General features: G+C 42.6%; 1 protein-coding gene across 2 annotated transcripts in view; it reads left to right on the plus strand.

Annotated features, from left to right (window-relative positions):
• Positions 1–15,322, plus strand: part of PANK2 (pantothenate kinase 2) — a 56,248-nt gene that overhangs the window by 12,466 nt on the left and 28,460 nt on the right. The window contains exons 2-4 of one of the 2 annotated variants that reach the window (XM_089653350.1): positions 2,404–2,756; positions 10,383–10,636; positions 14,085–14,261. In XM_089653350.1, coding sequence (XP_089509476.1) covers positions 2,404–2,756; positions 10,383–10,636; positions 14,085–14,261 — 784 coding nt within the window. The remainder of the gene's footprint in view (positions 1–2,403; positions 2,757–10,382; positions 10,637–14,084; positions 14,262–15,322) is intronic. The other variant, XM_089653351.1, reaches the window with a different exon arrangement.

The following is a 15,322-nucleotide window of genomic DNA, read 5'->3' on the forward strand; positions in this document are numbered from 1 at the left end:
TAGTGTTCACCTAGCTGTATGGGCCACGGTCCTAGTGTTCACCTAGCTGTATGGGCCACGGTCCTAGTGTTCACCTAGCTGTATGGGCCCTCGGTGTACATGTGAAATCTCAATTTTACAATGGGTATACAGTTGCAAGAAAAAGTATGTGAACCACTTGGGATTACGTGGAGTTTTGCATGAATTGGGCATAAAATGTGCTCTGAATGTCATCTAAGTCACAACAATAGAAGAACACAGTCTGCTGAACATAATACTACACAAACATTAGATGTTGCCATGGTTTAATTGCACATAACATGTAAACATTCACAGTGCAGGGAGGAAAATGTATGTGAGGCCCTAGCTTAATGACTTCTCCCAGAGCTAATTGGAGCCAGGAGTGAGCCAACCTTGACTCCAATCAGTGTGATGATATTGGATGTGTTGCTGACAGCTGTCCTGCCCTTAAAAAACACACACCTGTTTTGGGTTTACTGGTTTCAAGAAGCACTGTCTGATGTGAACCATGCCTCGCAGAAAAGAGCTCTCAGAAGACCTACGATCAAGAATTGTTGACTTGCATGAAGCTGGAAAGGGTTACAAAAGTATCTCCAAAAGCCTTGATGTTCATGTGTCCACGGTAAGACAGACTGTCTACAAATGGAGAAAGTTTAGCACTGTTGCTACTCTCCCTAGGCATGGTCGTCCTGTAAAAATGACTGCAAGAGCACAGCGCAGAATGCTGCATGAGGTAAAGAAGAATCCCAGAGTGTCAGCTAAAGACCTACAGAAATCTCTGGCACATGCTAACATTTTTGTTGACACATCTACAATAGGGAAAACATTAAACAAGAATGGAGTACATGGGAGGACACCACGGAGGAAGCCATTGCTGTCCAAAAAGAATATTGCAGCACGTTTGAAGTTTGCAAAAGAGCACCTGGATGTTCCACAGCACTACTGGCAAAATATACTGTGGACAGATGAAACCAACATTGCAACATCTAATGTTTGTGTAGTATTATGTTCAGCAAACTGTTCTTCTATTGTTGTGAATTAGATGACGTTCAGAGCACATTTTATGCCCAATTCATGCAAAACTCCACGTAATCCCAAGGGGTTCACATACTTTCTTGCAACTGTAGAAAATATATTTAAAATCACATTTTGTTGCTTTGCAGCCTGAAATGAAGACGGACACAGTTTTTGATTTATCCAGCTGTATTTACTCAGTGCAATTTAACATCCAAGTGAAAGATCTAACACCAACATGTCAGGAAAAAATTAAATTAATTCAAAAACAGAATCACTTAGTTGGAAAATACTTACCCCCCCCACCCTAAAAATGACTTGTAAACTCAATCAGGTGTAGCCAATCACCTTCTCAATGGCACGCAAAGCCATTTGACTTTCAGCTGTGATCAGCTGTGGTAATTTTCAGCATGAAAAGAGCTTTCCTGGAGCATTTCAGTCCTTGGTAGTGCAACTGAAGCAATTAATCAACTATGGGAGGCAAGGCACTATCAGAAGATCTCTAGTATAACGTGGACAGAAACAAGTTAGGAGATGGATACAAAAAAATGTAAAGTCTTTATCAATGCCTAGAAGCCCAGTGAGGTCTATTATTAGGAAGTGGAAGGTATTTGGTAGAACACAGACTCTCCCTGGATCGGGACGTTACTCCAAACTGGATGAAAGGGCCAGGAGGAAAGTGGTCAGAAAGGCTACCAAGAGGCCTACAGCAACTCTGAAGCAGTTACAGGAATTTATGACAAAGAGAGGTCATTGCGTGCATGTGAGAACAATATCACAAATTCTCCATAAATGTGGCTTGTATGGGAGGGTTGCAAGTTAAAAGCCACTCCTCAAGAAAGGCCACATGCCGTCACCACTGAGCTTTGCCAAAAAGCACCTTGAAGATTCTGAGGCCACATAGAAAACGATGTTCTGATCAGATGAGACTAAAATTGAATGATTTGGCCTCAACACTAAACACTGAGCGTTCATGCAATCCAATGGCCAGAATAAATTGATATTCTGGTCAATGGAATCCATTAAAGCGCAAACACTTGATGCACGTAAACGTGCGCGTAATTTGCGGGTTTAGGCCTTTTTTTTTTTTTTTTTTTTTGAGGGTCTTCTCCTGCCAGGAGTTCTGGCGTTCAGAGGGGCTAAACAGATCTGTGTGCATGAGGCCTTATATTTACAACTGAGACACAGACCCATGTTTTGTGTTCATTTAGGAAATGTGTTATGAACTTGGAGAATTAGATCTCCACCCCATTGTACTTCTGTGCCAGTTTCAGACTGATTAAAAGGTTGCCATTGTTTTTTTACATGGATTTGTTCCCAGATAAGTAGAGTACAATAATGCATAGAGAGACTGTGTGGGGTCTATAACGTGTGTGTCTTTTGTCCTAGCCTTTCCTTGGTTTGGCTTGGATATTGGTGGGACGCTGGTCAAACTTGTCTATTTTGAACCCAGAGACATCACGGCTGAAGAAGAACAGGAGGAAGTGGAAAGCCTGAAGAGCATCCGAAAATACCTGACATCCAATGTGGCCTATGGACAGACCGGTATTCGAGATGTCCACTTAGAGCTAAAGGATCTGACCATGTGTGGCAGAAAGGGAAGCCTCCACTTCATCCGATTTCCCACTCATGATATGTCCGTCTTCATTCAGATGGCACGGGACAAGCAGTTCTCCAGTTTACACACCTCATTGTGCGCCACTGGTGGCGGAGCATACAAGTTTGAAGAGGAATTCCTTACTGTAAGTATGCTGCAAGCATACGCGATTACACTTTTTAGCTAGTTGTTTGAATGTGTGTGTGTAAATGCCCACAGCAAGAAACATATTCAGTCCTTCGCTATAACACTTGCCTCACATGTTGCAATCTGATTGTACAGTTATGTCCATTTATGTTTGGACACAGGCACAATTTTTAGCTGTTTTTTTTTTTTTTCAGGTATTTACCAAAACATATTCAAGCTATAGTTATACAATGGATATGGGCTGAAAGTGCACTCTCTTAATTTGAGGGTATGTACATCCAAATTGGAGGAAGGGTTTAGGAATTACAGCTCTTTAAAGAGTAGCCATCCCCCCCTTTTTCAAGGGACAAATGTAATTGGACAATTGAATCAAAAGCTGTTTCATGGCCAGGTGTGGGCTACTCCTTCATTATTTCTTCATCAGTTAACCACTTGCCCTCCAGAGGATTTACCCCCCTTTCCTGACCAGGCCATTTTTTGCATTACTTTAACTGACCATTGCGCGGTCATGTAACCGTGCACCCAAATGAAATTTACGTCCTCCCCCCCACGATTAGAGCTTTCTTTCGGTGGTATTTGATCAAATGTGCGTGTGTGTTTTTTTTGTTTTTTTTTTGTTTTTTTTTTAAATTTGCGCTATAAACAAAATTACAATTTTGAGAAAATAAAAACACAATATTTTTGACTGCTATGAAACACTTCCCGACTGCCCTATAGCAGATATACTGCTACAGGTGTGTGTGTGATTTTTGCATTTCTGGGTAGGGGCCGCAACTGTCAATCACCAGGTCCTGGCCGGTGATTACTTGCCGGTGATTGCCAAGGATCTCTAAAGGGAGCTGACAGGGAGGAGAACCGTATTGTTTACATACAGTTCTCCCTGCCAGCTCGTGCAAACTGCTTTGGATGGCTGTGCACAGCCATCCAAAGTGGTGTGATTACAGTGAAGCACACACACAGAGCTTACTGTGAAACCGCACACAGTTAACCCTTTGATTGCCCCTCATGTTAACCCTTTCCTGCCCAGTTCCATTAGTACAGTGTCAGTGCTTCCTTTTTTAGCACTGACTGCTGCATTGGTGTCACTGGGGATGTCAGTGACACGGAGTCAGTCCCCGCCCCCCCCCCTCTGTCAGAATGCTCGCTGCAGTCCCACTATAAGTTGCTGATTGCCGCCATTACTAGTAGAGATTAAAAAAGGAAAAAAAAAATTCCAATATCTGTGCTGCTCTTTGTAAACACTATAACTTTCACGTAAACCAATTAATTTACACGTATTGTGATTTTTTTTTTTTTTTTTTTAGCAAAGACATGGAGCAGAATACGTTTTGGCCTAAATTTATCATGAAATTTGATGTTTTTAAATTTTTTTTACTGGACATGTTTAACCACTTGCCCTCCAGAGGATTTACCCCCCTTTCCTGACCAGGCCATTTGTTACGTTACAGCGCTGCGTTACTTTAATTGACAATTGCGCGGTCATGCAACGCTGCACCCAAATGAAATTTAAGTCCTATTTTTTTTCCCACAAATTGAGCTTTCTTTCAGTGGTATTTGATTGCCTGTGCGTGTTTTTTTTTTTTTTCAAAAAAAAAGATCCAACAATTTTTGAGAAAAGAAAAACAATATTTTTGACTTTTTGCTATTAAACATGTCCAGTAAAATGTTTTTAAGCGTGTGTTTCACTGTAAGTACATTGCAATGCAAGGTTCTGCTATGCAAAGCCATGCATAGCAGTGTGCAGGAGATGACAGGGGAGTGAACTGTTTTGTTTACTTGCAGTTCTCTCCCTCCGGTAATCCTGCTCGATCACAGGGTGCCGGGGAATAATCAACAACCGGGACCCAGTGATTGACAGCCAGGGCCACGGGTAGGGTGCGCACTAGTCGTGCGTGCCCCCTACCCGGAAATACAAAATCACGATATAAACTTGATTTTTGCACACCCCTGTAGCAGTATATCTGCTATAGGGCAGCAGGAAAGCGGTTAAGCAGATAAAAGGTCTGGAATTCTAAGTGTGGTATTTGCATTTGGAATCTATTGCTGTCAACCTACATCATGCGTTCAAAGGAGCTGTTCATGCAAGTGAAATAGGGCCATTGTAAGACTTCAAAAACAAAACAAATCCATCAGAAAGATAGCAACATTAGGAGTGGCCAGATCAACAGTTTGGTACAGTCTGAGGAAAGAAGAACGCACTGGTGAGCTCAGCAACATAAAAAGGCATGGACGTCCATGGAAGACAACAGTGGGGGATGATCGCAGGATCCTCTCTATGGTAAAGAAAAACCCATTCACAACATCCAGACAAGTGAAGGACACTCTCCAGGAGGTGGGCGTATCATTGTCAAAGTCTACAGTCAAGAGAAGACTTCACGAGAGCAAATACAGAGGGTTCACCACAAGGTGCAAACCATTCATAAGCCTGAAGAATAGAAAAGCCAGATTAGACTTTGCCAAAAAACATCTAAAAAGCCAGACCAGTTCTGGAAAAGCATTCTTTAGACGGCTAAAACTAAGATTCATCTGTACCAGAATGATGGGAAGAAAAAAGTGTGGAAGGCGTGGAACAGCTCATGATGCAAAGCACACAACGTCGTCTGTAAAACATGGTGCAGGCAGTGTGATGGCATGGGCATGCATGGCTTCCAGTGGCACTGAGTCATTGGTGTTTATTGATGATGTGACAGAAGCAGCCGGATGAATTCTGCAGTGTTTACAGATATACTGTCAGCCCAGATTCAGCCAAATGCAGCAAAGTTGGTTGGGCGGTGCTTCACAGTACAGACGGACAATGATCCAAAACACACTGCAAAAGCAACCTAGGACCTTTTGAAGGAAAAGTGGATTATTCTGCAATGGCCGAGTCAATCACCTGATCTCAACCCCATTGAGCATGCATTTCACTTGCTGAAGGCAAAACTAAAGGCAGAAAGACCCACAAACAAAGAACAACTGAAGACAGCTGCAGTTAGAGCCTGGCAAAGCATCAGAAAGGAGGAAATCCAGTTCTTGGTGATGTCCATGAGTTCCAGACTTCAGGCAGTCATTACCAGTAAAGGATTCTCAACAAAATATAAATTAATGAACATTTTTATGATTTATATTCATTTGACCAATTAAATGTGTGCCCCTGAAAATGGAGGGACTGTATAAAAATGGTTGCAGTCCCTAAAATTTGTACTTGATATTTATGTTCAACCCCTGGAACTAAAACTGAAAGTCTGCACTTCAAATTCATTTGGATTGTTTTGTCTTCAGTTGTTTTGGTGGCATACAGAGCCAAAAGTATAAAAATTGTGCCTGTGTGCAAATATATATGGACCTAACTTTACATTCTCCATTATATATTTCAACAACTATGTAGTGCAAGGGCTTGCATGATTGGATCGTTTAGGTAGGTCATGTTGTGTAGGTTTGGTAAATTCAAAGTTGATTGTGCGGTCATATTGTGCTTGGTGATACTAATACATATTTACCCATTCTAGGACTCATTCCACATTTTTAATGTATAGCAAAATACCTGTTGATCCTGCCAGAAATACAATTAGTTTATAACTTTCTGTTTGAACTGTCAGCTCAGGTCCTGCTACACTGAAATACCAAGCAGTGCTGGACTACAGACCAATATTTTTGTTAAAGAGATGGAGGGAGGGTGCTATAGTCCCAACGTAAGAGAGATTTCTGTGTAGTAGACACAGTGGTCATCTTAGACAGGAAGTTAGGAGCACACAGGATTTCTGGCAGATCAACAAGGACTGATGTACGCTTTAGCAGCCGCTTTCACTTACAATTTACATTAACTGTATAAATTATACAAGCAGAGTAAGGCCTCTTTCAAACTGGACAGACTTGGACTTGACCAGCAGGGGATCTTTCAACTGATATCTTGCTGATCAGTGCAGAGCCGGGTGAATGACAGGTCTGTGTCTGCTTCGTTTATGCAGAGCAGACATGGATAGAGCCCACTCTTGCTCTGTGGGAAACTGGACATAAATGGATTCCACTGTCCGTTTACACCCAGCTTCCCTCCAACCTGATCCGCCTTCTGATCCCCTTTCATTACTTTTTTTTTAATGGACCGGATCAGATTGGAGGTAGGCAGGTGTAACCGAACAGCGAAATCGGTTTACTTCTAGCTGCCCATATATCAGAGAAGGCTCAGTCCGTGTCTGCTCTGCAGAAACTGAACGGATACGGACCTGTCATCCACTCTCTCTCTCCTCTGATCAGGAAGTGATCTGAGGACAGAAGGTTGAATGGGAACGTCCCATCGGGTCCACCTGAAAAACTGACAGGCGGACCTGATTGGACCATATGTGTGAAAGGGGCCTATATACATTTTTGTGGAAGATTATTAGGCAATCCAATGCTTTTTGCAATTGGGCCGACAAGAGTTTATCGCCCTTTTGGGGTCCTGACCCACATGTTCAGCATCTCTACTATGATTTCTACATATCACAGGTGTGCTGCCCCATATTTCGTAATATGTCATGCACAAATGTGTATATTCCAACTTCTCTGGCTGTATATCACAGTGCAGGTTCACACTCTACAATATATCTGACGAGATATGGTTCCTTAGAGAGAAGGGTGTGCTTGTTAGCTTAGGTGTTATGATTTGTTGGTATTGTCATCTACAAATATGGCCCCTCCTATACCCAGACATTATATAAAGTAAACACATTTTCTTAACCTCTTGCCGTCCGCCTGCTGTTGATAAACGGCAGGGTGGTGGCACTCAAGGGGGCGGGTTGCCGTTCATAAACGGCACCCGCCTTTTCTAGCTGTGCGCGCTTCCTGGGAGCGCGCAGCACCGCAATCCGGTGCCCGCTGTGTCCTCCGGACACAGTGAAACACCGATCGTCGGACGGGACCTCTGTACGAGGTCCCGTTCATGTGATCACTGATTGGCGAATCAGCGATCACATGCAAAGTAGTAAGCAAGATGTCACTTGTGACATCATTGCTTACTACGTGTGAAATCTGTGAATGATCACAGAGGTCACATGGTACATGGCTATTCACAACGGCCTTGTACCATGTGACAAGCTGTGACCAATCACAGCTCACTCAGTACTTCTCAATGACTGCAAGAATGCAGACAGAGAGAAAGAGAAATGATTGCTTTTATATCCTATATGGGTGTAAAAGCAATCAATGTAAAAAAAAAAAAAAAAAAATCTTCATCACCCTCCACAAGTAGTACAGTGTCACCATGGTGACACTGTACTGCTAGGGTGACAGTATGTAAAAAAATAAATAAAAATAAAAAATAATATAAAAAAATAAAATAAAAATGTTTAAAAATTATAATTTTTGGTTATAAACTAATTTGGATTTTTTTTTTTTACTAAAAAATAACGGAATAAATTTTGGCCAAGATTTATGATGAAATATTATTTATTTGCAAAATTGAATAAAAAAAAAAACACTTTTTTTTTCAAAATTTTTGGACTTTTTCATTTACATAGTAAAAAAATAAAAATCCCAGTGGTGAATAAATAGCACCAAAATAAAGCTTTATCTGTCTCAAAAAAATGGTAAAAATTCATATGGGTACAGTATTGCATGACCGCGCAATTGTCATTCAAAGTGTGATAGCGCTGAAAGCTGAAAATTGCCCTGGACAGGAAGGGGGTAAAAGTGTCCGGACAGGAAGTGGTTAAAGCCATACTGTGGGTTAAATTAAATCTTCCAACCTCACGCCATATGAAAGACCAAGGACACTGTTGTGCATAGAGGGGTCATGTGCCTGACTTTCATTGGGGTGTCATCATAGTGTCCTCCATTCATTCACAATATACTTGTGCTTGATGCTCTGACCTCTGCAGAGCTCTGTTTCTCGGTAAGGACTGCCCAGCAAGCGGAAAAGAAGAGAACCCAGCAGAGTCGCACAAATATTTCTGAAGATTTCAGAAAAAAAGAAAATGTATAGTGGATTAAAAAAAGGGCTGGTTCACACCTGAATCGCACAGGAATGTGGTCTGCATTCCTGTACGATTCTGTGCAGTGCAATTTACAGACCATATTGTACTGAATTACACCAAAAGTGGTGCATGCACGACTTTTCAGAAACGCACTGCCAGGGATTCCATTGTACTGCGGATAGCATGTGATCCGGTGCAGGAAAACCCTCTGCTTTTGGGGTATCATTAATGCATTGACACCTGCAGCATATCGCGTACACGGAGTTTGTGTTTCCTGCACCACGTTCTGGTAAAGGGACCCTCGAGAAATGCTCCTGTGCACTTTCATGTATCTAAAATGACATTCTAGAAAAACTGTCGCTATGTATTACAGTTTTAGCAACCGTTTTGATGACTTCATGATATTTCCACACTACTGCCAAGACCAGTGTGGGGAAGTTGAAACTGCGTGTTGTTTGCATTATCTTACATCTCTGTTGAGCAGACATGAAACTGTATATATAGCTTTCATGATGCAGTGATACAGTGCTGAGCCACTTTGTACCAACCTGGTGCTTCTGCATGAATTACGGTGGCTTCTATTGCTTTGACATCCAAACAACGTGAGTGGGAGCAATAGGGATTGATAGGAAGGAATTAAGTCTTGAATGATGAAACCTAATATCATTTGCTATCATGTAGAGGCTGATATTAAAATGGTTTTAAAGGCAGAAGGTTTTTTTTACCTTTTTTAATGTGCTTGCTGCTTTAACCTCTTTGCGCCGGCCGCACACAAATGTGCGGCCTTCCGGCGCCTGGGCCTTGACGCCGAGCGGCCGCACATTTGTGTGCAATGAAGAAAAACATATGTGCTGAGAGCGCACGCCCTGCGCGCTCCCAGCACACATGTCCGGTACTCACGGAAAGGTCCCGATCTCTTTCGATCGGGACCTTTCCTGATCATGTGACCACCGTGACAGCGGATCACGGCGGTCACATGACCCTAAAACCCCGCCCTGCCTCCCGGCTTCTGAAACACTTGAAGGGCCAGGAGGCGCCAGCGCCAAGGGGTTAATGTAAAAAAAAAAACCCTTCTGTGTGCAGTTCTCCCCTTTATTATGTTTTCTGAGCCGATCTCAATCCAGTGCTGTGCTAGAGCAGCAGCTCTCCCCTCTCTTTCTCTCCTAACTGGCCATAAAGGCAGCAGCGGAAGCCATTGGCTCCTGCTGCTGTCAATTACAGCCTTTGAAGAGAGAGCAGAGGGTGTGGCTGAGCCATGCTGTGTCTGCCCATAGACACACCGAGCCCAGCTTGGTGCCGAACCCACATGAGTGCCCCTGTAGCAAGGGGCTTGCTATGATGGGACTAAGAAGGGGGAGGAGCCAGAAGCAATAGTGGGGGACCCGTAAGGAGAAGGATCGGGACTGCTCTGTGCAAAACCATTGCACAGAGCAGGTAAGTATGACAAAAACAAAACATCCCTTTTTTACAGTCGCCTTAAAGTGTGCTATCCCAAAAACTGTGTTGCCCATAGCATCCTCTTTGTCTTCCAGCTGTCATATTTGCAGTTCATAGGTCAAAATTAAACAAGGAACTTTTGGTTGTTGGGGACAATGTGAAAAATGTTTTTTTCGCAGTTTTTTCATAGGTCAGTCCATTAAACGTGTAGGACACAACAGCTTATTGAGTAATGAGTGTTTATTCTCATCTTTTAGGTTGGAGGACTAGAACTTTGCAAGCTTGATGAACTGGACTGCCTTACTAAAGGAGTACTCTTCATTGACTCTGTTGGCTTTAATGGTCAGTCCCAGTGTTTTCACCTGGAAAATCCAAAAGATCCAGAGCGGTGTGAAAAGATTCCTTATGCCCTGGAGAACCCCTACCCTCTCCTGCTAGTAAATATTGGTTCAGGGGTCAGTATCCTGGCTGTGTATTCCAAAGACAACTATAAACGGGTTACCGGCACCAGGTGAGTGGCTCTGAACGGAACTTGGATGCGTGTCTTTACTTTAACAGGTCAAGTGAACTCTTTGTTGCTCCTGCATGCACCCTGAGTCCCAGTGGCTAGACATATATCTATAATATTTTTTTCTGTGTTGTTTTGCTTTGCTAGTAAGTAAACATGTAATGTATTTAGATATTTTTATGCTGTGTGTGTGTTTTTTTTTTTTTTTTTTTATAATACTAAGATACGTATTTACTAGCATATATGACTTGCATAGCATCACTGACCTATTGAAGTTTTGGGTGTTTTTTATGGGAAAATTCGTCCACTGATCCATAAACAATACTCGTAAAATGCAATAAATTGTATTGTAGTTTATGTTGTGTTTTTTTTTTTTTTTTTTTTTTGCAATACAAAATGTTCAAAAACTACTATACTGTCTACATTGTTAGCTGAAACCATAATGTATACCTACAATGTAACATCTGCTAAGCTGGCAATTAAGAAGGCAGGCTCCCAAAATGCTTGCAGTGACCTAGTTACTGTATATATAAATTCGTACATTCCTACACTCACACTCCTGTTCAGGATTCTAAGCTGATGCACCCCCTGCACTTCCCTGTTAGCACATCATTGTGAGGGGCAACTTTACAGGTCAATATGGAGACAAGTGGGCCTGCACAGTATCTGAACAAGGAAATGTTTCCCATATTGGAATTTGTAACTGTCAGAGAATATATGTGGGAGCATCAAGATGGCTGCAGTTATTCTTTCACCCAGCTTAGCACATTTTAAGCAGTGATCAGTGTACTTTTGAAGATAAAAGTTGTTGCATCTGCAGCTATTGGTCAACCTATTCGGGTTGTATGACATCATCTACAGCTATAAATGTCACTTCTAATGATGCACCATCTACAGGGGTTGGACAAAAAATGGAAACACTACATGATCTGCAGGTGTGGAAGTGACGACATGTTTCACAATGAAAGCGAAAGTGATGTAACATTGTTTTGCTTCTGCTGTGTGATGAGACACCTAGCTAACAGCCTCACTTTCGTCATTCATTGTGTGTGTTGCTAGTAATATGGAATCATGTCCATGCTTACTGAGCTTCAAGGAGGGCAAATTGTTGGTGCCGCTTTTCTGGTGCCTCTGTGACTGAAGTTGCCAATTTATTTTTGTCATTATTTACTTATTTCAGGTACTTATATAGTGCCGTCAATTTACGCAGCGCTTTACATATATATTGTACATTCACATCAGTCCCTAACCCTCAAGGGGTGTACAATCTAAGGTCCCTAACTCACATTCATATACAAGAGCCAATTTAGACAGGATCCAATTAACCTACCAGCATGTCTTTGGAGTGTGGGAGGAAACCGGACTACCCGGAGGAAACCCACGCAGGCACAGGGAGAACATGCAAACTCCAGGCAGGTGGTGCCGTGGTTGGGATTCAAACCCATGACCCTAGTACTACCAGGCGGAAGTGCCAACCATTTAGCCACTGTGCTGCAGGTACAGTATCAAAGGTTATGACCCCATATACAGTTTCCGGGAAATTGTCTGATAAGCATGAGCGCGGTTGACATGGTCAACTGACTTAAAGAGACAAAAGGACATTGTGCAGGATTGTGACCCAGCATAGGAAAAGTCACTGTAAAAGTGACTGCAGAGCTTAATCTTGGTCTTCCAAAGCCCGTGTACACACAAATGCGCGGAGGGAACTCCATAAGCAAAACATTCACGGGCGAGCTGCATTTGCCAAAGCACTAGTGACCAGTAATGATGCTCAGAAGAGGAGAGAATGGTGCACCACCAATAAATCGTGGACTATCGATCAATCAAAAAAGACTGTAATATGGTCCAATGAATCAAGCTTCACACTTCCAACCACTGGATATGTTTACATGTAGTGATCACTGCCCCAAGCTTACAGCCAGACTGTCTTGTGCCAATGGTAAAGCATGGTGGCGGTGCAATCATGGTTTGGGCAACCATATCTTGGTATTCTGCGGGTCCCATCATCACCTTGAAAGGTAGAGTCACTGCTAGCGACTATGTACATATTTTGGCCGACCATGTGCACCCCATGATGCAAACATTGTTTCCCGAAGACCGTGCCATTTACCAAGACGATTGACAGAGCTGACGTTGTCAAATCGTGGTTTGATGAAGATGAATTCTCGCACCTTCCCTGGGCACTGCAGTCGCCGGACCTTGATATCAGGGAGCCACTATGGTCAATTTTGGAGAACAAGGTTTGGACTCCTTTTCCGTTTCTGGCATCTCCTCAAGAATTGGAATGATTTTTGCATGAATAGTGGTATCAGATTCTATTATCCACCATCCAAGACTTGTATTTGTCATTCCCAAGAAAATTCAGGGAAGTCCAACAGCATTATAGTGAACAAATTTATAACTTTTACCTGGTGTTTCCATAATTTTGTCCAACCCCCCTATCTGTGAATGTTCACAACTTGTTTATGTATTCTTCTGTGTTAGTTTTCTTGTGGGCTGCATGTACCAGAATATTAATAATTTGACTATTTTTCAAATTTATTTACTGATGTTCCCATTTTATGAAAGCCAGTTTACTACATACTCCCTTGAAGCGGGTCACGGTACAACAGGGTGCGTAGGGGTTGCGTTCATTTAGCACCGCCCACTCATTGACACACGTTTTTCAAGAAATCCATTACTAATTGGTATCGGTCTTCATTATGTCTACCTTATATTTAAAGCCCAACTCCAGGCAAAGGTTTTTCCCTTGCAGTGGCGCTGTGCCAGCACTGGAAGAGTTAACTGCTTGTTTTGTCTAAGGGAATGGAGAAGGTAGATATGCTTACCGAATCCTCCAATCCTCTTGGAAAAAGATCGGTCCCGGCAGCTGCTGTCGTAACTAGCCCCCCCGCACGTCGTGGTCCTGCAGACCTGTGCAGTGGACTGTTCCTGACGTCAGGAAACCCATTGATCTGCTCCGGAAGTGAGGACATCAAGAATAATCCACCGTGGGAGAGCATTGTTTGTCGCCAGAGTGCAGGATCGGGTGAGTATTAAGTTTCTGTTCGCCCCTAGACAAAACGAGCAGTTAATCCGTGTAGTGTGGGCTTTTTTTGTTTTTTTTTGCCCGGAGTTGGGCTTTAATTTTTTTCTAGAACTCCAATCTGTTACAATGAACTTGTTACACTCCGACATATTCCCTAAACCAGTCTGAGGTTTGGTACATGTTCTGTTGATTTTAAAACTGTGGTTTATATGTCAAACACGGAGAAAAAGAGGAATAGACTATTTTTCCCCCAACAGTACTTTTAGTTGACTATACAAAGTACAGTATGTATTTTTAATGTATTCACAACTTTGTGCACTTACAGTATCACACTACTACCATAAATAAATGACACATTAAGAGAATGGTTAAATGTATAGGAAATATACAATACAGTAGCACTTTCTCTGTTGTCTCCTGCAGTCTCGGAGGAGGGACATTTTTCGGATTGTGCTGCCTCCTCACTGGCTGCTCCACTTTTGAAGAGGCTCTGGAAATGGCAGCTCTTGGAGAGAGCACCAAAGTAGATAAGCTTGTTCGCGACATTTACGGTGGGGATTACGATCGCTTTGGATTGCCAGGCTATGCGGTTGCCTCCAGGTAAGCCAGGTACACATTTATTTAGTAGACCGAAGCAAATAGAAGTATTAAGTACAAATGCTGTATTCAGTTTATTGGCTGACCAATGAAACTGGGTTTCTGATTGGTTGGTGGGGTCTATTGGATTTTGCATACTGCTCTTTGATAGAGCCAGGTTAGTTCTATGGAGAAGTCATAAACTACAGAAAACTTTACTTCCCATTCACTTTTCTGGTTGGCTAAAGCTGAACGCCAGGTAAACATGTGAATGCATCTGTATATAGAAGCTGTTCTACCTGCCAAAGGATTTGTATTTTTATCTATCCAGTCCAGAGATTTCCACAGAGCAGCCATGTAATTAACATAATTTACAGCAAAGGAATACAGTGGTGTCATCGCTCCACCCACAGCCTGCTGATTGGACAGTCAAGGCACAGCAGACTGATGAGGCCACTCCTTTGCTCACTCTGCTTTCTTCACCTGTTAGCAGACCTGATTGTCTCCCAGTCCCTCCCCCTCTTCTCCCAGTCTGAGTGCTTGTACATAGAGAATTTCAAGAAGATTAAGTTTGAATTCTAATGCTTACAATGCATTTAAAGGCTAAGTTCCCCTTTCATAACATTGTACTGTTACATTGTGACCCCAGCCCCCCCCCCCCCCCCGATCCCCTGTTGGGACAGCTAGTAGAGGATCTTTTCCCCGCTAGCTGTCACAATGTAAAAAAAAACTTGCATTCACAGAGTTCTGTGTATGGGGAACTACAAGTCCCAACAGCGTTTTGCAGCTGTCGGCTTGTAGCTCTTGATGCACTTCCATGGTACTGTTGAGTGCTCTGCCAGTTCATGGATTCCTCCTTTTTAGTGTGAAACTGCCTGCTCTTACACTGACAGTCTGCAGGAGTCTTGCATGGCATCAGTGATCTTCTGATTGTTGGTGCAATGATTTCCAGGCTCCTAAAAGTAAAAATCGTAAATACACTTTTTTCCCCTACCGTCTTTCAGGCCAGCACTCTGAGAGACCTCGGCTCCTCCCCATCTGAGGAAACACCTCCACCTACAATAAAAAAGCTCCACTCCCCTCTG

The sequence above is a fragment of the Staurois parvus genome, unplaced genomic scaffold, assembly GCF_062004578.1.
Source record: "Staurois parvus isolate SC_StPar_1 unplaced genomic scaffold, SC_StPar_1.0 ptg000708l, whole genome shotgun sequence".
Classification (NCBI taxonomy): Eukaryota; Metazoa; Chordata; class Amphibia; order Anura; family Ranidae; genus Staurois; species Staurois parvus.